Source organism: Telopea speciosissima, chromosome 4 (assembly GCF_018873765.1).
Source record: "Telopea speciosissima isolate NSW1024214 ecotype Mountain lineage chromosome 4, Tspe_v1, whole genome shotgun sequence".
Taxonomy (NCBI): Eukaryota; Viridiplantae; Streptophyta; class Magnoliopsida; order Proteales; family Proteaceae; genus Telopea; species Telopea speciosissima.
In genome coordinates, this window is record NC_057919.1 from 52,733,046 (window position 1) to 52,757,729 (window position 24,684).

Genomic DNA, 24,684 nt, shown 5'->3' on the forward strand with positions numbered 1-24,684 from the left:
GTGTTTGTGTGTCCCCCTCAGATCTGTCATCCTCCTTATATAAGATAAGCACTAGCGGTTATCAGTTTGTGCAACTGTTTCCACCAGGGCTACTCCTCTCGGTCCATGATTCCTTTCCTCCAATCGGGCGCTGCCACGTACGTCACCAACCTGTTCTGCCCCCAACTGCTAAGGCAGTGGTGGGACCCACTAGCATCGTCCTTATTCACGTTCCTTGCGAGACGTGGCCCTGCGTCTGGTACTGCTTGTGCCCCTAACACGTGGGCCAACCCCTACCCGTCAGGGTGCAGCCACGTTCTGGTGTCTTCCCTTGATCTCGACCCAATGACGAGTGCTCAGCCTTGGTTCTCTCCTGGCCCAGCCTGGCCAGAATCGGGTGGTTTGGGCCACAAACAGAGACCTAACTTAAGCATTAGAGAGCCCTTGTCGAAGTCACCCCAACTCTCTGGTGCTAACTCAGTTTTTGCAGGTTCATCCGTGGGCGAACCGGTTGACGGAGGTTTTCACACACAACACTTCCCCTTCCCCAGCCTTATCCTTCTGCAACTCCACTCCTCCGCCCCACCCCAGCCACGAAGCCACCCATCAACAGAGTGCATTCTATCTCTCTCTCTCTTTGCAAAATTACAAAATAAGACTTTGTATTATACTCGCATCATTTTATGGAGGACAAAAGAGTCCGGTTACAACGTTTGTTTGTAACCTGCTTGGTTACAAACACTGACCCAAAATTAAAATATAGGATCCTTTATCCTTGTGACCGTGTGTGTGATCTTAGTGTGACTTCAAAACACCACTTTAGTCCTTTTAAATCATAGATATTTATCACCAAAAAAAATCATAGATATCCGGTGAAAGTTGAAGGTCTCCCCAGTTGATTTCAGACGAGTGGCGGCAGTGGTAATTCATGCGCTTTTAAAGTCCATGCTTTTGCCTCTTACGTCTTTAGTGTTCCCTTGTGGGTGTCGTACATCTCACCGTGTGGAGACTGAAACCATTTTGTCTGCTTTCGAGTTACTGTTTCTGCCTCTCTGAGAAAACCATGGCCGGCAAGGTTATGCGTGCTGTGCGGTTCGATGGTTATGGTGGCGGAGTTGCTGGTTTGAAGGTGATTCTCTGTTTACCCCTCCCCCCTCTTTCGTTCTGTTTCTTCCTTTGTTATTTTATTTCCTTTTTAATTTTTAATTTGCCCTTTTAGTTCCCTGGGTTCATGTTTGTTCAGTATTTTAAGATAATAAGAGTTCAATTTGTTTATATCACGACAACCCCATCTTTAGTTGCATGGAGAGGATGCGATCTGTGACCAATTAAATGGGTTTATTGTGATAATGTTGAAACAGATCCATCTGCTCTGCGGAGTATTCTTCCATGTTATAAGAAACTCAAAAGTGTGGAATATGCAATTTTTTTTTCGGAACTTAATTTATTCTACTGGCAGTATTGATGATTTTAAGATTTCTAATTCAACATAAATCTCACATAGAGGGGCTTGGTGTAGGAGTTTAATTTGAAGAAGCACCTTAAATTTGAAGACAGTATGGCTGTTAATTTGGTAGAATTACCAGGAAGTTAGTAGCCTGACTGAGTTTCCTCTGATGTACTGGTTCTCCTGTTCCAAAGCCACACACAAAAAAATAATAATAAATACATAAATAAAAAGAAATAATTCAAGTTCCTCACCCTGCAAACTCTTAAAATCATTTTCCTCTTTCTCACACTCCAGCTAAAGCTAAGGCACCGCTTGATAACCTTACCTGGTGTTTCTGTTCTAGAAGTGTGCTGCGTAACAAGAAAACATTTTTTTGTTGTGCAGCACATTTTTTTTCATTTTCTTTGCTGAGAAACTGTTTTTTACCTGGTTGGTAAACCTGTTCTGTTTTACCCTAAGATCTTGAACAGGGAGCAACAGAGAGGGAAAGAGAGAGTGAGCGAGAGAGAGTGCATGATGGAAAAGACAGAGAGTTACCTTGAGAGTTGCAGAAAACCACTGAAATCCGTTCAGATCGAGAACCCCCAAAGCGCGACAGAGCGAGAGAGCGAGACGAGACAGTGAGACCAGGGAGAAGAGTGCGTGAAGAAGCTCTTTTTGCGCCACCGAGATCCCTTCTGATCTGTAGGAGAACCCCCAGAGAGTTCCAGGCAGCGAGAGAGCGAGAGAGCGAGAGAACGAGACCTTCGTGAAGTTGTGAGATTGATCTGTAGGAGAACCCACAGAGAGCAAGAGATCAGAGCAAGAGATCGAGAGAGTGAGAGATCGAGGGAGCGACAGAGTGAGAGAGTTCCTTCGTTGAAGAATAGTGTTAGGTTTTGGGGTGGGGTTGGGTTAAAAGTATCGGGCACAGTTTTTAATCAGTTTGTGCTGAGCAAGCAGAACATGTAAGACATGTTCTGTAAAATGTCTTCTGGAGAGTAGAAATTCTGATTTATGCTCCAGAAAACAATTTATAAAGAACAGTGGTTATCAAGCAGTTTTTGTGCTCTGGTGTGTTTCTCAGCATAAAAGAACACCAGAAACTGTTTTTGGGAATGTTATCAAGCGGTGCCTAAAGTTCCATTAAAGAGTGTTTCCATGGGGTAGAACCTCCTCAGGGAATTGTTTTCATGAGGCTGATTCTGAGCTGCCATGCAATCCATTGTCCCTTCATGTAGACATATGCAGGAATTTCTGAGCCGCCATCCAATCCATTGTCCCTTCATGCAGACATATGCAGGAATCTTATCCCAAAATAATGAAAACTAATCTTCTGACGGAATAGTTCTAATAGAAGAATACTGATAACAGAATAGTGATTTACTGAAGTGTCCTAATGCTATAAGGAATACTGTTAATCAGATTCAGGTTGCAGTAATCGACTAGAAGGTCCAGAAGTCCAGAACAGAATATCTAAAGGATGTAAATGTAGAAATTACTGAAGCTATCTGAATGCTAACTGATAGAATATAGCAGAAAGAGTAAACATTAACAGAATCTGATAAGCACCAGAGAACAGAACAACCGCAGGGTAAATAAGTGTTCAGATCTGACCTGTATCTCTGATAGAAGGATAGATAATAGAATTGATAGAAAGATATATGATTAGAAGACTAGGAATCCACCTAAGCCTCACCCGGAACCTACCAGGTACACCACTGAATCCAGAGCAGCTTGCTTCGGAAATTCTGAAGTCCGTAGAACAATTTTATAATATACCATAAATCCCAAATCATGATTGACTTATGAAAGGTTAAATTCAACCTGATGTGGAAAGAAAAGCAAAAGCAAACCTGATGCTAACTCTTCCCATCGACCAGCTTTGAGAGAGTTTAATTCTGACTAGGAAAGTTAAATAATAAAGAAAACATAATGCAAACAGGACTGGAAATTAATTAAGCCTAATCCTGCTTGATTAATACAATCAGAAAAGGAAAATAAAATTGATAAAAGACCCCACGGTTGGACTGGAGATAACATTCCTGATGTGACCAGGAATCTAGAATAAAAAACTGGACATAAACTGAAACCGCAGGTTATCGGATTCTGTCAGTCTGTCAGGGTGTGGAATCTGATCTGGTCTTCTTCCTCCTCTGGTACTGCTGCTGGTACCATGCTTCTGCATCATAAGCTTATCTTGACAGTTAGCCTCTTTGGAGCCACATGGAGGGTTCTGCTGGTCAAAATGACCCTTATATGGAGAGTACGGCTGGATTAGGGACATGTCAAATTATATATTCCAACTCCACTAAATGGCCCACCATTTTACGAATTTTATCCTTGTATTTCAAGAGTTAAACCAAAGTTCCCCTGATGTTTCCAAAGTTGAATCTTCAACCAATTTTCAAAGTTTTATAGCTGTATGTCGGGAAATCAGATTGGGCTGAAATTAACCAGAGATATGGAAAAGTCATGCTTAAGAGAAAATTGGAGCACCATCAGAGCTGGAAGCTGGCAGATATGTGGGTCTACAAGAGAACTTCTGCCCATAAAGTATTCAGGTTTTCATGGTAATGTTCAATGGGTGGAAACATATGTTAGCATAATTCACTTGTTGATAATGGATCTTATTAAGTTATTTTGCTTGTTGTCCTTGCTTTTCCCCATTTTTTTTAATTCTTCTGATGGGTAGGTGTTTCTTTATTTATTTAACAAATAGCCTAAACACTGGTATGTCATTTTTGGCATTTGGTAGGTTTTCAGTGACTTTTGAGTTGAGAATAATTTTTCTTTTCAAGAAGAGCAACATCTGAGTGCTTCCTTATTAATCTCGTTGAGTAAAAATTAAAAATGATAAAAAATAAGCAGTGGAAGATTAGAAGCAGAAAAACATTGGCTGCTTGTCAGTAGTCATTTTCTCAGTAACTTACCCACCCTCACTCACCCCCCAAAAAAAAAAAAAGAAAAAAAAAAAGAGGGGAAAATAATCCTGTCCTAGTTGAAAACCATCAGACAGATAACACTTTCCATGTTGAGCAATGGAGTTTCCTTGATCTTATATGTTGTGGTTTTCCTTTCTTTTCTCATGCAATTTTTATCATTTAGTTTTAATGAATCATGATTTATACTACCTGACTTGCTTTAGCAGAGGGTTGACACTTTTCTTAAGTTTGGTTCTTGCTTAGGCTTTTTAACTTTTGCTTCCTCCTTTTGTAGCATGTGGAAGTTCCAGTTCCTGCTCCAAAGAAAGACGAAGTTTTGCTGAAGGTGGAAGCAAGAAGTCTAAATCCAGTCGATTGGAAGATTCAGAAAGGCATGCTACGACCACTTATGCCAGGCAAATTCCCTTACATACCAGGTAAAACCAGAGGATTTTGGTGTTATGCATTTTCTTTTGGATTATCTATATTCTGATACTGATTTCATGAGGGTTACAATGACAATGATTATCGAATACATTTCAACTGTAGGAAACCGTATGTTTTGTTATGAACACTAGATTTGGATTTTGATTTCAAAATGTTAACATATTAGGTGGTGCATATATAATCCTGGATTACTTTATCAATCCTTGACATTTTAAAGTTTTTCTATAATACATGATAGTCCAGGGCCCTGGTTATGCCCTTGATGCGAACCCAGGTTCCGAAACCCTTAAATTGGATTGCTATGGGCCCACATAAATGAAATAGGACACAATTTAAAGATGTAGTGGCAATTTGGTTATTCTTCAGAACAATTTAGGACCTTTTAAAAAAAGAAAACAAAATCAGGGGCATATAGGTAAATAATATTCGGGAGGATGGGACATGTCTGGAATTTTCGAAAGACAGAGATAAACCAGAAACAATGCATAACAGATTGGCTTATGGGTAAATTTATGATGGACTGTCCTTATTTGTAATTTAAGTAGTTGGTCATCCCCAACCTCTCGGCCAACTGAACTGCAACCCTTTCCAGTTTCAGCAGTGTGTTCCAACTCATAAGGGGTCCCATCAAGTTGAAACTATAGGATTAGATTTCTTCTTTAAAATCCTATCGAGGCAACCAATAACAAACCAGCTAGTTAATGGTGAAATAAATATAAACCTCTATAATCTGATGGGGCAGTGGTCAAGGACAGATTTAAAAATTTGGATAGAACTTCCAATTGCGACCAGATTTAGACCCCAGAATACACAAGCTTGATTGTTTCTGAGAGGGTTAAACTCGGTAAATGGCAAGTATAATACCCGTCCGACAAGTAGGACTGAAAAACAGCAATTCTAGCTGCAAGAGTGAACCGATAGGTAAAGTACCAGGGCTTAGATCAAGCCCAAAGTCTGGTCGAAAAGGTATCTAGGGTAGGGGAATAATACCCTAATAAATTTTGGTGCTGATCCAAGGGTTGTATCAATGGCTGTAGCAGGTAGAACTGAAAAAGAAAGTATGAACAGATTTAGTAACAACCTAGTACTGACAATCCATTGGACAGATCAAAACCAAAGTTGAATCGATTATAGGACTTGGTCAATGGAGGTGGACCTCCAAATATCACAGCATGTTAATGGTCAGATCAGGAAATATGATAGTAGGAATGAAAATAGTAACTTACTGCTTGTAGCAGATCCTGCCATTGGATGTGACTGAAACTGAGGCCGATACTAGTGTACCAACAGCAGTAGAGCACTTCAAAATTCCTTGGGTAGCTGATAACCAGATGTGGAGATAAAACCACAGGTCTGAAATTAGAACTAAAACAGATTTGGCAACATACAGATTGAAGTAGATGTAACAGTTAAAGGAGCCTGATGTTCAGGTCCATGGAGGTTCTCAAAGGGAGGACTACATGCTCAAAACAATAGTTGATTCTGATGGCCAGAATAAAGGTTGTAGAAGGATGAAGGTCTGCTGCAATATATCACCACAGAGGCTTCCGCAGGACAGGGAAGATGGAGAAGTATCTTCACTTAATGTGATTCTACTGATAACAGCACCTCAACTCCATGTATCAACAGGCAACACCTCAGCTTCAAACAGGTTTCGGACAGAACTTGTAGTGGCAGGATGGGCCTCTAGTTGTTAGAAGTTCATCTTTGATTCAGTGTTCCTGCTTTGAGACATCAACCTTGAAAAATTACAGGCAATATCCGTTTCCCAGAAATTTGTTGTTGATGGACCTCTGAAGTGGTACAGGACAAGAGCTTGATTTATTCTTGTTCTATTTCAATATTGTGTATATTTTTTTATGGGCAAGAGATTGCTGCTTGGTCGTGTAGCCCCTGCACCAGTGCGAGGGCCAGTGAGAGTGCGCACAGGGGTATGATACAGATGGGATTTTTAATTTCAGTAGGGGCTGGCGGTAATTTTGCGCTTGCCAGTGTCTCGGCACAGGAGCCACTCGACCAAGCAGCATTCTTTTTCCAATTTTTTATATATTCAATTGTGTTTTTGAATTTGAGAACTGTAGAAAACCTAGGACCTGTAACCAGTAACTTGAGAGAGAAGAGAAGATGGAAGAAGAATTGATTGTAATGCTTGAGTTATTTAATTGATAGGTAAACCCCTCTATTTATAATAGAGGGGAAATTACAAAGTGACTAAACTAGGCGATGTGGGACTAAAACCCACATAGCCGACATAAACTTAATAATATAAGAAGAATAAAATTACCCCAAAAAGACCAGAATACCCCCATGGTATTCTGGATTACATGTTCCAACACTCCCTCTCAAGCTGGATTATACAAATAAGAGTAGAAGAAAAATCCAGCTTGAACTAAATAAAAAAAGAACTCCATAATGATGCTAACACTCCCCCTCAAGTTGGCACATACAAGGTACTAATGTCCAACTTGAACAAAATGGGAAAAACCAAGTTGCAGTAGAATCCAGCTTGACATATGAATACAACTCCCAAATAAACCTTCAAGAACTTGAAAAAAATAGAGCTTCAAAACATGGACAAACATGATCAGCAAACCAGGACTGGAATGTCTTCCAAAAAAGGCAGCTTTCAACGATCTTCAATAGCTATCCAGTGATGAATCTCAGATTGTCATAGTGACATAAAATCTTGAAGTGAAATAACTAGAGTAGCAAGTAGCGAAAACAAACTGAATCAGGCAGCAGAAAAAATACTGTATCAACCCGACTGAAAGTCCTCAAATAGGCAACAACCAAATATCTTCAATACTCTTCAATACTTCAATCTCCCCTTTACGGCAAACTCAACCCAATAACGAAGGATACCCAATGGTAATGGTGGAGAAAACTGATCTTCTGTGTTTTGCACCAATGTTCCTGCAAGTTCTGCATTCTGCAATGTCTGCAGGTGTATTGTACATAATCCCCCCCTCACGTGTAGTACACGTGGACATAATAGAGATGATGTCAGAGATAGGGCAAAAACATAATATTCCAGAATTTTCCAAAGTTGCTATGGGTAAATAAAAAGGAAGGAATGGCAAAATTATAATTTACCAGAAGTTTTCAAAGGTGTTATGGGTAAATACCAAAGGTATGGGATGTGAAGGGAATTAGAATTATTGAAAGAGAAAGGTGTTGGAAAAAATGATGACATGGCTGTAATTTGGTGGAAATCCACTTTTAAATACAATCCAAGCCAAAGGGCAAACTGGTAATAAATCAGAATTTTCAAGGGTCAATTGGGTAGTCAAATAGGGGAATGTATAAAAAAGTAATGGCAGTTCCGTAAATAACCAGAATTTTGCAAGGGGAATGGCAGAATTGAAAATAACACAATTAAAAAAGGGATGGCATAGTTGTAATTTAGATGAAATCTAATTACAAATACCACCCAAGGCAAAAGGGTGATTTAAGAAAGTGATAAACTATAGAATATAATGAACTATGTGGATTTTATGGATGTATGATAGACATGGGGGACATGTGTGACATAGGGGACAAAACTGACATGAGATAATAATGAAGTTTGAGAAACCAAAGAAAGTAAAAGAAACCCATCCATCCTAAACGAGACTGCATACCAATATACAGGTTAAAAATAGAGGAAATAAAGAGGGTGGGGACCACGAGTAATGGTAATTTGGTAAAAGACAAAGCAGAAATACCAAGATAAAAAAAGAGGGTTGCGTCTTCAACCTTGCAACCGAGAAATCTGGGAAAGAATGGCTTCAACGTTGCAACCGAGAAACCAAGGAAAGAAAGCGTCAAAGACCAGATTCAAGACCGGCGGAGATCAGAAATCTCTAACAACCAGCGAACGAGAACAGTGAAGAAGATTTCTTCTTCCTCCCGACAAGCAAAGAGAAACCGAGCAAAAATTAGGCAGGTCATAAACTTCAGCCCCTCAATTACTCTCAAATCGAGAAAGAAATAAAAAGGTTTGCACCTTCAACGCAAGCAGGTTCTTTAGAAGCAACTACAGCCCAGAACCAGGTTCCTCATTAATCGATCAACAAATCATTATGCAGTCTGCAACGCATCTCAACGGAAGAGCAGAAATCATATTCAAAATCTAATGTGGAGTTTTCAGAATCGAATAAATCTTCAACAGAGATATTCAAATATCAACGATGGAACCAACAGTAGCAATTCAACAATGGAACCAACAGTAGCAAACTAGAGTAAAATCAAATAATTCAGCACCAGCAGTATACGAAAGTCATACGAACTTGGTACATGAGACCCTAGTTCTTCTTCTTCTATGAACTAGGGTTTTCTTCTTCAAACCAGAAACCCAAACCGACTCTCAAAACGGCAATCACGAATAGGAACAAGTACTGGTTACAACTGCTTTGATACCATGTAGAAAACCTAGGACCTGTAACCAGTAACTTGAGAGAGAAGAGAAGATGGAAGAAGAATTGATTGTAATGCTTGAGTTATTTAATTGATAGGTAAGCCGTTCTATTATATGGGAAATTACAAAGTGACTAAACTAAGCGATGTGGGACTAAAACCCACATAGCCAACATAAACTTAATAATATAAGAAGAATAAAGTTACCCCAAAAGACCAGAATACCCCCATGGTATTCTGGATTACATATTCCAACAAGAACCTTAGCGATTATGATATTCATATGATTCACATGTAAAGAACCTATTGTCCAGGTATGACAACAGACGTGTGTGTATATTTGTCACTTCTACGTATCCATGTGAATGCTATGTAGCTCGCTCCTATCTAAATAGGTGACATTGCACATTAATCATCAGTGTTCAGATTATCATCTACAGGGAAGGCTATTATCTCCTGTGATAAAATCTCTATGATTTAATTTTTGGCAAAATGCATTATGGATTTTTCTAATTCATGCTAGTTGGACTTTAAATCTTGTCATTTACTTATATTCAGTGGCTGAGCAATGTCTAATTCACTTTTGCCACGACATACAATTGCTAGCAACTAGTCCTGAGATGTGGAAGACTCAATAAAACCAATCCTCGTTGTCTGGTCATTTTGTTGGCCAAGGAATAGAACTGATAATTCTTGTGAGTTACTTCATGGTTAGGCTAGGCTTTATGTTATTTAGTACATTCAACAACTTCCTCTGTTTGTTTGTTCCAGTCACTGTGGACACAGAGGGATTACCTGTTCAAGTGGTCATGCCAATTAAAACATATCATGGATTTTTTTTATTTGGATAATGGAAGTAATTGATATTTCAGCCAACAACATAAATGTAGTATTGGATGAGCATCTGACAGTGTCAATACTGCTGATTCATAAGGTCTAACCTATGTTTGCGGACTCGTTGATTGTGCTCTAAAGCACCAAATTATATAAATAAATGTGGTCGGCTACATGGATCCTTGCCCTCCAATCAGCTCTATTCGAGGTCATATTTGAAACAAGCCCTAAGTTATGCATGTCTTTCCTCACCACTTCTCATAAGGTCATTTTAGGTCTGCCTCTGGCTCTTTTAGTTTATTCAATCTGAATCAAATCACTCCTCCGTACTGGAGCATCCAAAGGCCTCCGTTGAACATGGCCATGCCACCTCAAATATGCTCCCAAACCGGCTCTAATATGCTCATTCCTTACTTTATCCTTCCTAGTTTTTCCTCTCATCCATCTCAACATCCTCATCTGCGCTACATTGAGTTGAACTATACATCATAGCCGGTCGTAAGGCTGTCCTATAAAATTTTCCTTTTAAGTTTTAAAAGAATACACCGATCACACAACACTTTGGACGCACCTTTCCACTTTATCCATCCTATTTTAATTCTTTGTGAAACATTTTCCTCTATATCATCTTCTTATTTATGATTGAGCCAAGATTATCTAAAATAATCGCTTTGGGGAACTTCCATCTCATCAAGTTTCACCACCTCATTATCTGTCCTAGTGTAACTAAAGTTTTTCTTTTTTAATGAAAAAATAAAAATTAAATTAAGGAAAGAAATGTACAGCAGAGTTATGTTTATAGGAGTTACAGTCATCCTTGAGGGTATTTGAGGCCAAAGTCCTAATCGAGCTATAAAAAAGATCTTTACTATTCCATTCAAAACTAATACTAGTGAAGTTTTTAGTTAGATCGGCTAACTCAAAATAAAGCCTTACTAGGTTCCATGGAATGCACATTTGGTCAAAAGGTTATAGATATGTACATAGAGCTCTATTGTTGCACCAAATCGCTTTGAGTTAAATCTTAGCTTCTTCAACATGTTTCCACCCATGCAGAATTCCAAATAATTCGGCTTCCATTGAATCAGTTGTTGTGAGTGAACTTGTAAATGTTAAAGCACCCTTCAATGGCACATTTGTGTGCTTCTCTTCTCCATTCTAAAGCCTTGGATAAACAATCCTCTATTTGGTTTTATTCTGTTTTTATTAGTACCTGCTATTTTGTTTGGAATATACGGAACAAAGTAATTAGAGGGTTAGCAAGAGCTGATCCTCATTTGGTTATCAGGGATGGAATTAAATGGCTTTCGGTTTTACATATACAACCCCTTACCCTAACAACAATCCAAATTGCATCTTCACAAACCACACACTCCACAACTGGGATGAATCATGCTTCTAACCATGAGTTACAACTCTTTGTTTTAATTTATGCAGGCATATATGACCCTAAACTAAAATTAACCGGTTGGGCTTTTTGCATTTTGCTTTGGTTACACACTATAAACTCCGTCTTCGTTCTACTTACCTTAAAACCTTTTGATTCCAAGGTTGATCTCCATAACTCTAATTTGACATTAATCCCTGCTTTTGTCTCATCCACCAAAATAATATCATCAGCAAAAAGCATACACCAAAGAACCTCATCTTGAATGTCTCTGGTTAAACCATCCATGATAAGCGTAAACAAATAAGGGCTTAAAACTGATCCTTGATATAACCCAATTGTAATTGGGAATTTACTACTTTGTCCCCCTACAGTTCTTACACTTGTTACTATTCTATCATACATATCTTTAATTATGTCCACATATTTAGTTGAAACACTTCTTTTTTCTAGTACTTGCTAGATTAACTCTCTAGGGGCTCTGTCATAAGCTTTTTCTAGGTCAATAAAGACCATATGGAGATCCTTCTTGCAATCTCTATATCTTTCCATAAGTCTCCTAATTAGGTTAAATAGCTTTTTGCATTTTGCTAGTGTAACCAAAGTTGCACACTATATACTCCGTCTTCGTTCTACTTACCTTAAAACCTTTTGATTCCAAGGTTGATCTCCATAACTCTAATTTGACATTAATCCCTGCTTTTGTCTCATCCACCAAAATAATATCATCAGCAAAAAGCATACACCAAAGAACCTCATCTTGAATGTCTCTGGTTAAACCATCCATGATAAGCGTAAACAAATAAGGGCTTAAAACTGATCCTTGATATAACCCAATTGTAATTGGGAATTTACTACTTTGTCCCCCTACAATTCTTGTACTTGTTACTATTCTATCATACATATCTTTAATTATGTCCACATATTTAGTTGAAATACTTCTTTTCTCTAGTACTTGTTAGATTAACTCTCTAGGGGCTCTGTCATAAGCTTTTTCTAGGTCAATAAAGACCATATGGAGATCCTTCTTGCAATCTCTATATCTTTCCATAAGTCTCCTAATTAGGTTAAATAGCTTTCGTTCTGGAAATTCCTGGCATTAAACCAAATTGGTTCTCTGTAATGGTAGTTTCTCATCTCAAGTGGGTTTCAATAACCCTCGCCCATAATTTTATAGTATGACCCGTTAGTTTTATGCCTCTATAGTTATTGCAACTCTGAATATCACCTTTATTTTTGTAAATCAGAACCACGATGCTTCTCCTCCATTCATTTGGCATTTTCATTGTGCTCATAATCTTATTGAATAGCTTAGTTAGCCAAGATAAACCACAAATTCCTAAGCTCTTCAACACTTCTATTGGGATCTCATCTGGGCCTTGTGCCTTGCCTACTTTCATCCTCAAAGGTTCTTTTACTTCAGACACCCTAATTCTTCGTATATATCTATGACATGTGGTGTCTTGATGGATAATGCAATCTTCTGGAACATTATTACTTGAAGTGTCTTCATTTAGTAGGCTGCAAAAATAACCTTCCCATTTCCTCTTAATGTCCTCATCCCTTATTAATACCTTACCATCTTTACTTTTAATACATCTAACATAGTCGAGATCTTTACTCTTCCTTTCCCTCACTTTAGCGATCTTATAAATAGCCTTTTCCCCTTCTTTTGTGCTCAAATTGTTATAAATATCTTGATATTTCTTCGCCCTTACGTTTCCCACAATCTTCTTAGCTTCATTGCTAGCAAATTTATACCTTTATAAATCCTCTACATCCTTAGTCCTTTGCCTTGTCTTAAAACAACTTTCTTAGTCTTAACGGTTGTTTGAACCTCATCATCCGACCACCAAGTCTTTCTAGAGGAATGGCGTTTTCCTTTCGATTCGCTTAGGACATTTTTAGCACCCTTCTTAATACAAGTAGTCATCTCATTCCACATCGTATTAGTATTTAGTGCCTCCCTCAAAGTCCCACTTTCCTTGTTTGACCACTTCATTAGTAAATGATTTCAAAGTATCTCCTTCTAAGCTCCACCACCTTATCCTAGAGCAAATAAGCTTACCTTTATTACGATTCTGTGTAGTGAGGTACATATCCATGACCACTAATCTATGTTGTGCGGTTAGCCTCTCCCCTGGTATAACCTTACAATCTTTACATAACAATCCATCGGACCTTCTAGTTAGGAAGAAATCTATTTGGCTACACTGATGTCCACTTTTGAAGGTAACTAAATGTTAGAAGTTATGTAATAAGGGTAGTTTAGGAACTAGTCTTATTTCTAGTTGCCTTATTATGTATTTTTCCTCTTTTATCCTTTTTAACCTTTTACCTCCCTAGGGAGGTGGATGAAATACTTTCCTTAATATTATTGAAGTAATATAGATGTGTGGAGGACTCTCTCCAACACAAGTCATTCAACCGAAACTATTCTTCTCTGTTCTCTCTTGTCTCCTTCTTTCTCCTTTCTCATCTCCTTCCTCCTCCAATGTCTTCTTCCTCTCCTACTTACTTTCTTAACCTAGAATCCAACTTGGTATCAGAGCAGGTTAGGGTTTGAGAGTCGAATCGAGCTTTTTATCGCCATTTTTTTTTCTTCTCTTTGAAATCCTAGGGCACAAAGGGTTTCAAGGAGAAGCTTCCTATGTAAAGAATCTGTTGAAAGAACTATGAAATAGCTTCGAAATAACCTATTCTAGTGTTTGCTACTACTGTTTGAGCTTGGATGAAGCTCTCTTGATGAATTGAAGGTCTTCTAGCCATTGCTAGAGTTATCGCCAGCTCTATATTGCAGTCCCTTTATCTCTCTCTTTCTCTCGGCATGGGTTTGAGGATTGGAATAGGTCACTAGAATCGCCCAAGGGTGTTGTTTAAGGGTCATATGCTTCCTCTTGTTGCTTGAAGGCTCAATCTGAGCACAACTCCTTTTCGTGGAATCCTTTTTTTCTGCCCAGGTAAAGCCGAGAATGTCTGATTTCCCTTTTTATTGCATTTGGACTGCAATATGCTGTCTCCTTTGTTGGGTAATGCTTGTGCACAACTTTTGTGAAGCTTTTGAACTTGTTTAAGGTTGATGTTACCCCTTGGAGAGTATTAGAGTGAAGTATTCTCAAGGCTGTTTCTGCTCTTTTCTTGTATTTGGTTCCTTTTTTGGGTTGAGTGTGTACTCCCCACTTGGATTGGTATCCTAGTATATGATCAAGTTCCATTTTCCCTACAAGATGGTTGATTCAGAGACTTCTGGACTTGGTTTGGCTGATTCACAACCCACTCCAACAGCCCTCAATTTGTTTATGATAACTCTCATGCACAGATCTCCATTGTGAAGCTTGATAACACCAATTTCTTGGACTGGTCACGTTCTGTGAAGTTATCCCTTACGAGTATAGGAAAACTTGGATATATTACTGGCGCTATTAAAGCCCTAGAGGCTGGTTCCCCTACTTATGAGAAATGGGAGACAGAAAATTCCACAGTCATGACATGGTTAATCTTCTCCATGAAGCCTAAGATTGGGAGAAGGTTTATGAGAAAAAAACTGCCAAAGCAATTTGGGAAAGTGTCTCCCAGACATTTGACAGGGTTGGTGACTCCGCCAAGGTCTATCAGCTCCACCAAAAAATTAGTTCAATGAGGCAAGGTGACAGGACCATTTATGAGTACTACAATGCTTATATTTGTCTCTTGGAGGAGTATGATCACTACAAAGATCTTCAATTGAGCAATCTAGAGGATGAATCAAAGGTGTATCGTACTCTTAAAAAGAAGTGTGTCTTTACTTGGTGGTTTGAACCCTGATTATGAGCCAATCAGGCTCCAGATTTTAGGCCGGTCCCCACTTCCATCTCTTGATGAGGTTTGTAGTTATTTATGGAGTGTGGAGACTCGGCATGTTGCTATGGAATCAGCTCCAGTATCTTCTCTTGAGAAGTTAGCCCTCAATTCTAGCTCTTTCTGGGACACCCGTTGAGGTAATAGAGGCCAGTGGCCTAACCTTGGGGAAGACAGAGTAGTTGAGACCGGTGGTACTAGTGGAGGTGGTAGAGACCGGTTTAAATGTGATCATTGTGGGAGATCTGAACATACCAAGGATAGGTGTTGGGTTCTTCATGGCCGTCCTCCTGGCACACGGGGTGGTGCTCGTGGTGGCTGTAGAGGGGGAGCTCGAGGAGCATACTCTGTTATGACTGAGGCAGATGCTATCTAGGATGATTCCACTCTGGTAAATGCAGTGTTTTGCCGGGTCATGTCATAGCTGAGCACATCTCCTACACCCACAGTGCCCAACTCTTCTTCATCCTCAGCTTTGTAGGTCTTCACCTTAGCTTCTACTGCAGCCCAGTCTTGGGTCATTGACTCTGGTGCCACTGACGACATGACTGGTACGTCCCATTATTATGATTCCTATACCATTTGTTTTGGTAAGGATAAGGTTAGGGTGGCTGATGGCTCCCTTTTCTCCATCTCTGGTAAGGGCAGTATCCCTGTTACATCATCTATCTCTCTTACTTCGGTTCTTCATGTCCATAACCTTACCCTTAATCTTCTATCTGTGAGTCATTTGACTAAATCTTTGAATTGTTGTCACTTTTTTTCCTTCTCATTGTCTGTTTTAGGATTTGGTGACGAAGAGGATTATTGGCAGTGGTCGTGAGGAGCAAGACCTTTATATTTTTTAACCTTTTTTGCCCACAGCTCAGTCCTATGTGTGTGGATGTAATGTTAGTAGTTCTGTGGATTCTGTTATGTTATCGCATTGTCGTCTTGGCCATCCATCTTTTGTTGTAATGAGGAAACAATTACCTCACTTATTTTCTTCTATTGCCTCTTCTCATGTTTTTCAATGTGAACCATGTATGTTTGCCAAATACTGTCGTTCACCTTATCTATATCATGGTAATAGATCTGCTTCTCTTTTTCATATTGTGTATACAGATGTTTGGGGATCTTCCCCTGCTACCTCTGTATTTGGCTATCGTTACTTTGTTTCCTTTGTTGATGATTTTTCTCGTGCTATTTGGACTGTTCTTCTGAAGCATAAAAGTGATGTCTGTGACACATTTAAAAATTTTTATCAGATGATTCTTACTCAGTTTGATACTCGAATCAAAATTGTTTGTTTTGACAAAGGGGGGGGGAGTACATGTTTAGTTACCTCCAATCCTTTTTTATTGACAATGGCATTATCCATCAGTTAGCGTGTGTTGACATACCCTAACAAAATGGGGTAGCTGAGAGGAAAAATCATCATTTATTGGAGGTCACTCAGAGTCTTCTCTTTGGCATGCATGTTCCTAAGACCTTCTGGTCTGAAGCTCTTCTCACTGCTTCTTTTCTCATAAATCGCATGCTTACCAAACGCCTTGGTTCCAAATCTCCCTTAGAAACCGTATCTTCACAAGTTTCTGCTTTCTCTCTTCCTCCCAAAGTCTTGGCTGTGTTTGTTATGTGCATGTTAACAAACTCCATCGCACCAAACTTGATCCTAAAGCTTTCAAGTGTCTCTTTCTTGGGTATTCTTCTACTTCCAAAGGCTACAAGTGTTATCATCCTTCTTCTCATCGGTGTTTTCTCTTCAAAGATGTCACCTTCCTTGAATCTGTCCCTTTCTTTGCCCCTTCTCAGCATCCTCTTCAGGGGGAGAATTATGAAAGTGAACAGGCTGCTGATTTCCTTCATTCTCCTCTCCCTATCTCTCCATCTATGCTTGACATTGGAAAACACAGAACTGTGGATGTGGTTGATACTGATGATCAATCAGGTGTGAATATAGAATTGGTTTGATTGAGAAGGAGAAGGATTACCACATTAAGTACAAAAAAGGTGAAAGCTTGCAGAGTAAAGGAAAGAAGACCTGCTAAGAGTACTCTTTGGATCCAGATCCACATCCTGAGATTCATTCTCCTCAATCAGGTGACATCCCTTCTTCTCCATCTGATTTAGACCTTCCTATTGCTGTTAGAAAAGAGAAAAGAGCGTGTACTAATCCTATAGCCCAGTTTGTTTCCTGTGATGCTCTTTCTCCTACAGGTCTTGCCTTTATTACTGCTCTCTGTACTGCTTCTATTCTCAGGAATGTTACTGATGGTATGTCTGACCAAAAGTGGAGACAAGCTATGTCTGAGGAGATGATGGCTCTTGAGAAGAATGGTACTTGGAAATTGGTGGATCTTCCCAGGGGACGTGTCCCAGTTGGCTGTAGATGGGTCTATACAATAAAGTATAAATCTGATGGTACTGTTGAGAGATACAAAGCAAGGTTGGTGGCTAAGGGCAGTCAAGTCTATTGAATTGACAATTAGGAAATATTTGCTCCTGTGGCTAAGCACAACTTTATAAGAGTTCTTCTATCATTGGATGCCAATAAAGATTGGTCATTATATAAGTTAGATGTCAAGAATGCCTTCCTCCATGGTGACTTGGAAGAGGAAGTGTACATGTAAACTCCACCAGCTTTCAACATACCTTCAGCAAAAGGGAAAGTGTGTCTTCTCAAAAAGGCACTATATGGTCTCAAACAGTCACCAAAGGCATGGTTTGAGCGCTTCCGACAGGCCATTCTGAAGAATGGGTATTCTCAGAATCAAGTCGACCACACTCTCTTTACCAAGCGGGGCAATGGTACCATTACAGCTCTTATTGTCTATGTTGATGATATTGTGGTAAGTGGAGATTATACAGCTGAGATAGATAAACTGAAGGTCTACTTGGCTCAACAGTTTGAATCAAAGATCTGGGTCCCTTGAATTACTTCTTAGGGATTGAAGTATCAAGATCCAAGAAGGGAATCAACATATGTCAACGGAAGTTTGTTCTTGAATTGTTGACAAAGACAGGGATGTTAGGCTGCAAACCAGCAAGCTCTCCTATTGAGCAGAACCACAAATTAGGAGAAGCTTGTGGTCCCTCTTTTGTTGATGCAGGAAAGTACTAGAGGCTAGTGGGAAAGCTTATCTATCTTTCTATGATACGCCCAGATATTTCCTATGCAGTAGGAGTAGTGAGCTAATTTATGCACGCCCCCAAGAGTGGCCACTTAGATGCTGTGTATCGTATTCTCAGATATCTGAAGTCTTCCCCAGGGAAAGGGCTGTTGTATGCCAAGCATGATCACTTGAGAGTGGAAGGTTTCACTGATGCTGATTGGGCTAGATCCATCACAGGCAGGAGATCTAGCTACGGCTATTGTACCTTTGTGGGAGGCAATTTGGTTACATGGAGAAGCAAAAAACAGCATGTTGTTGCCAGATCTAGTACAGAAGCGGAATTTAGAGCTATGGCTCATGGAGTGTGTGAACTCATTTGGCTGAAGAGACTAGTTCAAGAATTGGGGTTTGACACTAAAGGGCCTATGAGATTCTACTGTGATAACAAGGCAGCCATCAGTATTGCTCACAATCCAGTGCAACATGACAAAACAAAACATATTGAAGTGGATCGACACTTTATCAAAGAGAAGATTGATTCCGGCTGCATTTGTACCCCTTTTGTGAAGACTGGTGATCAATTGGCAGACATCTTCACCGAGGAGCTTATCTCCCTTCAGTTTAGTACCCTCTTATGCAAGCTGGGAATGCATGACATTTATTCTCCAGCTTGAGGGGGAATGTTAGAAGTTATGTAATAAGGGTAGTTTAGGAACTAGTCTTATTTCTAGTTGCCTTATTATGTATTTTTCCTCTTTTATCATTTTTTACCTTTTACCTCCCTAAGGAGATGGATGTAATACTTTCCTTAATATTAATATATTATTGAAGTAATATAGATGTGTGGAGGACTCTCCAACACAAGTCATTCAACCGAAACTATTCTCCTCTCTTCTCTCTTGTCTCCTTCTTTCTCCTTTCTCATCTCCTTCCTCCTCTCCTACCTACTTTCGTAACCTAGAATCCAACTCTAAATGCTCCTCTCTCTTTTCAAAGTAAGTGTTTACAATGGATAAATCATAAGCCACGGCAAAATCTAAAATTGAGGTGTCCTCCTCATGCCTCTCTCCAAAACCATATCCTCCATGTAAATCTTCATATCCTCTACGATCTTTCCCAACATGTCCATTCAAATCACCCCCTATGATAATCTTTTATCCTTGACGAAAACCTTGCAATAATCCATCCATGTATTCCCAAAATTGTACTTACTATTTTCATCCAATCCTGCTTGAGGTGCATTTGCGCTAATTATATAAATAAGTGAATAATATATGAAAATAAGGAACATTAATGTTGGTAGTTAATGATTTATGATATGTCTAGAAATGGAGTTGGTTGTTAACACCTGTGAAAGATGAGACCAGGAGCAAGCTTATAAGAGCTTATAGACGAGGTATGTCAGAGAATCGTAGTATTGAATGATCATATCAAATTAGAGTTTGAATTTTTTTAATGATCAAAACAGAGGAAGTTTAATTTATAGCTGATTCTTATGTCTAAATATCAATGTAGGCCAAGAAGTGCTATTTCATTGGCAAATGAGAAAGTAATATGAAATTGGATGATGTTTGTCAGCTTAGAGGAATACTGTTTGAACTTTAGTAACTCATAATTTCAAAGGAGTGGCTTGTGTTGAAAAGTATCTATTTGATACCTCATACTACAGTGTATCTTTTGTCCTAACTTTTTGTCATAAACATTCTGAAATCCAAAAATGAAAAACATCAGAAACTGTGTCCTGATATTCACTCTTGATGAAACAGCTACCGACATAGCAGGAGAAGTAGTAGAAGTTGGTTCTGGTGTCAAGAATTTCAAAGCTGGTGACAAAGTTGTAGCTGCGCTTAGTCACTCTGTGAGTAATCACCGACATTTATATATAGAAACTGACTCTTCGTTTTGGAATGATCACCTGCATAGTTGTCAAGTTGTTGCCCAGGCGATCCCAAGGTATCATGCTGCCTAGGCAATAAGGTGCCCAGACATGTCCAAGGCGACCCAGTCATCTTATGTGTCTAGGTGCCCAAACCAGATTTAGTCCAAAAATGGAAAAAAATAAGGCATGGAAAGGGTGGAAAGTGGGAAGAAGAAGAAGAAAAGGGCTAGAAGAAAATAAAGAACTAGCACACAACATGCCTAGAACTGGAATCAGCGCAAGGAATGGGGCATGTTTTGTGAATATGGTGCTTGCCTTTGCAACTTGGCCTCGCCTAGGTGTCACTAGGGCATCAAGTCGCCTGGCAACTACCATGGCTCACGTTAGCACCATTACAAGTTTACAACTATGAATTTAACCTGAAATTGAAAAAAAAAAACTAAGTTTTCAGCTTCCCGACTATGATCGCTGTCTCAACATTTAGCATGGTTCATATTAGACTGGTCACAACTAGATGTTGAGAATTATCCTAGACTACCTGTTTTGGGAATAATCCCACATCTACTATGTTTCTTTCTATGTATGATGATTGTTATGAATCTTTCTATTGGCAGACAGGAGGTGGGCTTGCTGAGTTTGCTGTGGCCAAGGAAAGTTTGACTGTGAATAGGCCTGCTGAGGTATCAGCAGCTGAAGGAGCAGGCTTACCTGTAGCCGGCCTCACTGCACTCCAGGCCCTCACCCAGTCTGCTGGGATCAAGCTCGACAGCAGTGGAAAGCCAACGAACGTTCTAATAACTGCTGCATCAGGTGGTGTTGGTCACTATGCTGTTCAGCTGGCAAAACTTGGGAACACACATGTTACTGCAAGTTGTGGGGCTCGGAACATTGAGTTTGTCAAGAGCTTAGGAGCAGATGAGGTTCTCGACTATAAAACCCCAGATGGGGCAGCGTTGAAGAGCCCCTCAGGTCGGAAGTATGATGCAGTAATCCACTGTGCAACAGGAATCCCTTGGTCTACGTTTGAGCCTAATTTAAGTGAGCAAGGAAAGGTGGTAGATATCACTCCCAGTCCTAGTGCCATGCTCACCTTTGCAGTAAAGAAGCTAACCTTTTCCAAGAAGCAGCTGCTGCCTTTGCTTTTGTCCACCAAGCGTGAGAACCTGGAATTTCTTGTTAATTTGGTGAAAGAAGGGAAGCTGAAGACAGTAGTGGACTCGAAACACCCTCTGAGCAAGGCCGAAGACGCCTGGGCAAAGAGTATGGATGGCCATGCTACAGGGAAGGTCATTGTGGAGCCTTAAGTATGATGTTTGGGTTATTGGCTACTTTTATTGTGTTTATGTGAGTTGAAAGAAACTGTGTGTATTGATATTGCATGTAGATAGGCTTGTATTACAGCATATGCTTTTCCCTAGTTCGGCTTTCAAACTTAAGTTGATTTATATTTTTGTAATATAAGGTAAATCTTTACAGAACTGCCTTAGTAAAAAAGGTTACAAGGTGACCCAATAATCTGCCACGTGGTATATGGAATGAGGCCCTTGCTAACTTGTAAAAGTTTGCCAAGTCGTAAAATAGAGGTTTGGAAGTCCAGAAAAATGGGAGAATGCAGAGTCAATCAAGCATTGTTGGCAGGCATCAGTGGAACAGTCTTGTTAAAGGCAAATTTGTCCAGAAAACAAATTCTTTATTTCATTTACTGCCAAGGGACCACTCAAATTCACATCTTGTTTATGATACAGCCTTAATGAAGTCTGAGAGAGATAGATGTCTATGTCTAGCAGCCATCACAATGTACTTCTTATGGCAATGATACAGGAACATAGCAGTTTTTCAAAAAATTCAACTTGACCCACTCTTAGACCTAAAACAGATACAGAGATAGGTAACTGAGAGTCTTCTCATACAAGGTGAGATGGAGGATCTCCATCACCTACAGGAAACAACCTAATTACAGCAGCAAATTCCACCACCCATCGATTTTTATCTGGAACAGGAAACTCTGGATTCTTGCATCCTAATCACAGATGGCAGCTTTGACCCAACTTCAAAGCAAGGAGGATAGGATCAGTCATTATCTCTAAACATCAATTAGTTGCATCTTCAATGAACACTTTGGATTTGTAGAGAAAGCATAGGAGACGGAGCTCAGAGGATTCAAAGAAGGAATCGAAAAGGCACTTCTATTGGAATGCAGAAAACTAACAATCTGGACCGACTCTGAGAAATTGAAAAACTGGCTGACCGATGCTGAAGCTCACCCCTGGCCGTGGGAACTTTTTCATTTAATTTTTGACATTAAAGCTACCTTTAGTCTATTTATTTTTGTATCTATACTTAAACAACCAAGACCTTATATTCAGCCTGCACACAACTTAGCACAATATGCTAGATCTAAATAACAATCATCTAATTGTATGGTTCCGAATGTACCCATTATGTTTTAATTAAATGTTTTTCTTTTTCATAAAAAAAAGGGGACCATTCAAATTTTCGGCTTATTTACAGTAATTTAGGGTATTGGTTATGTTGAGCACTCCAACTCACCAGCCCTTATGATCTTCCGTCCTCTCTCTCACACACACACACACACCCGCCTTTCCTGTTGGTAATCACGAATCCGGATCAGCTACCCACATGGGGATGGGTGGGGACAGATCTGACCCCTCCATGGGGCGTAGGTCCCACACCCTAGAGATGGGTCCCACATCCCCATGGAGGGTTCAGATCTGTCCCCACCCGTCCCCATGTGGGTAGCAGATCTGAACTCGGTAATCACACATACACATAGAATTTATCATGGTCCAATACGAATATATACATCCACCTGAGAGGGGGGGAAAAAAATTGCACCTTGCTCCACCTCACTATCTGATCCTATAAGGTTTTCCCTAAAGATACAATAACTAAGCACCCTGAAAACCCTGACTCACACACAATTATAACTTTACCCTTGTATAAGAAATGGACCCAGAACTAACCTAGTAAAATATATACAAGCCCAATAATAATTGGTTGGTCCTGCAGATATAAGACACAACCCTAACAAATTTTCACCTTGGTTTGGATTCTGCAAGCCTCCCTAAAGTGAGAATGGTGTTGATGTCGATTCTACAATCTTCCCTATTATCTCTGCCTATCCATCACATCCAAATCGACATGATCCACACCCTCGCCCAGGTGTCCTGTATAGCTCACTGTCGCTCAATATGATGTGACTTTACCTCTCCTACTACTGCAACTCAATCAGAGAGATCACTTTTACTCACAAGATCTGAAGCGAAAGAGACCCGCTTCTTCTTAGATTTGCATTTGTTCTTAGCCTGAAATATCAGCTGTCTTCGTCACCCAGCTATACCTATTACATGAGTTCTAATGATAGCTTCACCTATTTCAACATTTCCTAAAAGTTTGTATATATTCCCAATTATGTGTTCTTGCATCATAACTATGACCCCTTTGGAGAACCTGAGAACTCCACCTTTTGATTAGCATACGTAACTTCTTGAATCCATTGTTCCAATGAAATCAAATTTTATTTTTAGATCTGGCACATGTCTAATCCTAGTCAAAGTTCATGCAATCCCATTAAACATGTGAATCCATACTTTCCTAATCCTGAAAATCTTGCTTTCAACATTGTTAGTCATTATGATCGTACCATTATCAAATACACGATATGTTTTAAACTCATGACTGAACACATGAAATGAACAACCCGAATCTAATATCCAATCTGAAGATTTTGTACCTGATGAGATTGACATCTCCATCACCCTAGAACCCTTCCACAATTGCAGCTTTGGATGATTTATTTCCATTCTTTTAAGAATTTTTTTTTTTGGTTTTTTGTCCTTCTTACGCTTTGAAATTTTCTTTAGATCCGGTACATGTGTAACCCTAGTTAAAATTTGTACAATCCTACTAGACATGCAAATCTGTATTGTTTCAATCCCGATAATCTTGCTTTCAACATTATTTGTCATTTTGACCGTACCATTATCACATTCATGATAATATCATTCCATCTTTTCAAAAATCAAAATTGCCACAACAGTCGTTTCTTGGGGGTAAAATAGATGACACAATCGGGTGCTCCACATAGAAAGGCCTTCCTATTGCAAAGAAAAAAAAATCCTAAAAAAGACTAAATAAAAGAAGGGATAAAGGACTCCATCAAAGAGCATGACTCTTGCACCCAGACATGGGATGGGGTAACATTATTGGATATTTTTGACATTTGATGTGTGTCAATCAAACCAATTTAATTGGATTAAATTAATCAAATGCAATTTTATTATGTGCTTGTTAGAATTGTTATACTTGTTCAACTACCCATAATGTACTGTTATTTGTTCTCAAGTATGGATAGACTTAGGCTCTCTGTTCTAGGGTTGTCATATTGTATAATTCCCTAATGGGGATTGGCTGGAAATATAAATATAGGCACTTTAATCAATGTGTTGAACATTGAT

At 39.4% G+C, this 24,684-nt stretch overlaps 1 protein-coding gene across 1 annotated transcript in view; it reads left to right on the top strand.

Moving 5' to 3' along the window:
• Positions 1-960: 960 nt before the first annotated feature.
• The window catches only part of LOC122657992 (chloroplast envelope quinone oxidoreductase homolog), a 98,999-nt gene continuing 75,275 nt past the window's right edge, over positions 961-24,684 (top strand). The window contains exons 1-4 of the mRNA XM_043852824.1: positions 961-1,108; positions 4,628-4,769; positions 20,094-20,185; positions 20,821-21,558. Coding sequence (XP_043708759.1) covers positions 1,043-1,108; positions 4,628-4,769; positions 20,094-20,185; positions 20,821-21,510 — 990 coding nt within the window. The 5' untranslated portion in view covers positions 961-1,042 and the 3' untranslated portion in view covers positions 21,511-21,558. The remainder of the gene's footprint in view (positions 1,109-4,627; positions 4,770-20,093; positions 20,186-20,820; positions 21,559-24,684) is intronic.